The 1,948-nt window shown below is 27.9% G+C and overlaps 1 protein-coding gene across 1 annotated transcript in view; it reads right to left on the bottom strand.

The window, feature by feature from the left end:
• Positions 1-304: 304 nt before the first annotated feature.
• Positions 305-1,948, bottom strand: part of LOC111635974 (multidrug resistance-associated protein 4-like) — a 79,682-nt gene continuing 78,038 nt past the window's right edge. The window contains exons 18-20 of the mRNA XM_023381127.1: positions 1,711-1,883; positions 552-657; positions 305-481 (exon numbers count right to left, since the gene is read on the bottom strand). Coding sequence (XP_023236895.1) covers positions 305-481; positions 552-657; positions 1,711-1,883 — 456 coding nt within the window. The remainder of the gene's footprint in view (positions 482-551; positions 658-1,710; positions 1,884-1,948) is intronic.

Raw genomic sequence — 1,948 nt, 5'->3', positions numbered from 1 at the left:
TTCTTGTTTACATATTTTTAAAATTTACTACTTTTCTGTAAATAACCCATTCTTAATTTTTCTAGCAACATTATCTAAACAAATATACTGATTTCATTAAACTAACGTTTAACACATAAATTTAACAGTAGGAATCACAAATATTATGTAAGTTTTAACAGTTTTTACTAAAGATTTTAACAATTCTATATCCTAAATGTCATGCAGAAACTGCCTTTAAAACAGATGATTCCGAATACATGATAATGTAAAAAAGGTATGAAATCCACTAAAAGTTAATACGTATCGAGGAAAATCCACTGTATTATAATCTCGTTGTTTCAGTACATTCTTGAACATAATATTTATTTTCAGCAATTTTAAATAGCTCATTCATCGCAGTAACTCCCGAGTTTTTTACCAGGTTATAAAAAGTACCATTCACATTCTTCAGTAATTTATATGGCATGTCAAATTCTTGAATTTTTCCTTTGTCTAGAACCTAAATATTTTAAATATGTATATAAATTTTGTTTTCGTTTATATTATTAACTTAAACAAAAAAGTCTTACCAGCACTCTGTCCGAATCGATAATTGTATGTAACCTGTGGGCTATTGTCAACACGGTACACGATTTGAATTTTTCTCGAATTATTTTCTGTATGCAGGAATCAGTTCTTGATATAAAATAGATAATAATACGTTACAAATCTATATGTCTGTATATATAATATAAATGTCATAAAATAGAATAATTTGTTTTGTAAAAAATTTATAACATATTATAACTTTCCAACTTGTAAAGTTACAATGCTAATAAGAAGAATCATCTACATAAAGTTTTAACATATTTTTTTGTTTTCAAGTTCTATTTATGAAAATTATTTAGGATTAGGCTACTGTAAATGATGGTAATGACGATGGAAAATTTTTATAATTTTTTAAAAGAATTTAAACTATTTTATGTACAAATCATTTTGCATGAAAAGATAATTTTTACTTAGAATTTAATATTGTTTATTTATTTAGTAGAAACGTGTTGTTTACACGTTTCGGGCATTATGTTGCTTCTCTTCAGCGAACTAATCTTAAAGAAATGTACTTAATTACTACACGACACAATTTTTAGAAATTAGTTGGCAGATGAGAGGCGACATAAGGCCCGAAACGTGTAAACAACGCGTATTAACTAAATAATCAAATAAATTATAAAAGGATGCATAGCGTTCGATTAATTGCACTTTATGTTGCTTAAGCAACAAAAACGCATAACTGAACAATTCCTAATTGGCAATAAAATTAAATTATCAACTTGTGTAACAAAGAAATGAAGCTCCATAAATCTGTGCTCAAAGAAAAATTTCTTTTTAACTCGTATAACTTTTTCACTGTTTAACCGAAATTCTTTTCACTCTGCAACGATATGAAGCAAAGGTCTGTCTTTATATTCAAAACAACAGCACTAAAAATGTCAAAATATCTCTATGTTATTAAGCGTGAAAGATTAAGCGTTTTTTGAATTATATCCTATCTGAGAGTTAATTATATTTTCCAAAAAATACAGTATGCACAAGGCAGCGTTCTACTGAACATTCGGACACCTAAATCATTAAAATCTAACGTGAGAATTATTTTAACTCGGAAAAGAAAGTACAAACGATATTTCAGTAGTCAGGAATTCTCCAAGGCAATTGTAACTAAATAATTTTTATAATTTGTTGTAATCTCACTTTTTATCTATATTTGATGTTGCTTCATCCATGACCAGGATTTTATTCTTGCGAACAATCGTTCTGGCAAGACAAATTAACTGTCTTTCTCCTACGCTGAAATTTCGTCCTCCTTCTGACAAATGTGTATCCAATCCTCCAGGCAACGTACTGATAACTTCCTTTAATTGCACCTTTAGTTGAAACGTTTTAAAATAAAGATGGTGATAAAATTAAGCCACTAAAAAGAATTAAACAG

Source organism: Centruroides sculpturatus, unplaced genomic scaffold (assembly GCF_000671375.1).
Source record: "Centruroides sculpturatus isolate CEXI.00-Female unplaced genomic scaffold, Cexi_2.0 scaffold880, whole genome shotgun sequence".
NCBI lineage: Eukaryota > Metazoa > Arthropoda > Arachnida > Scorpiones > Buthidae > Centruroides > Centruroides sculpturatus.
This window is presented reverse-complemented; position numbering and strand designations above follow the sequence as displayed.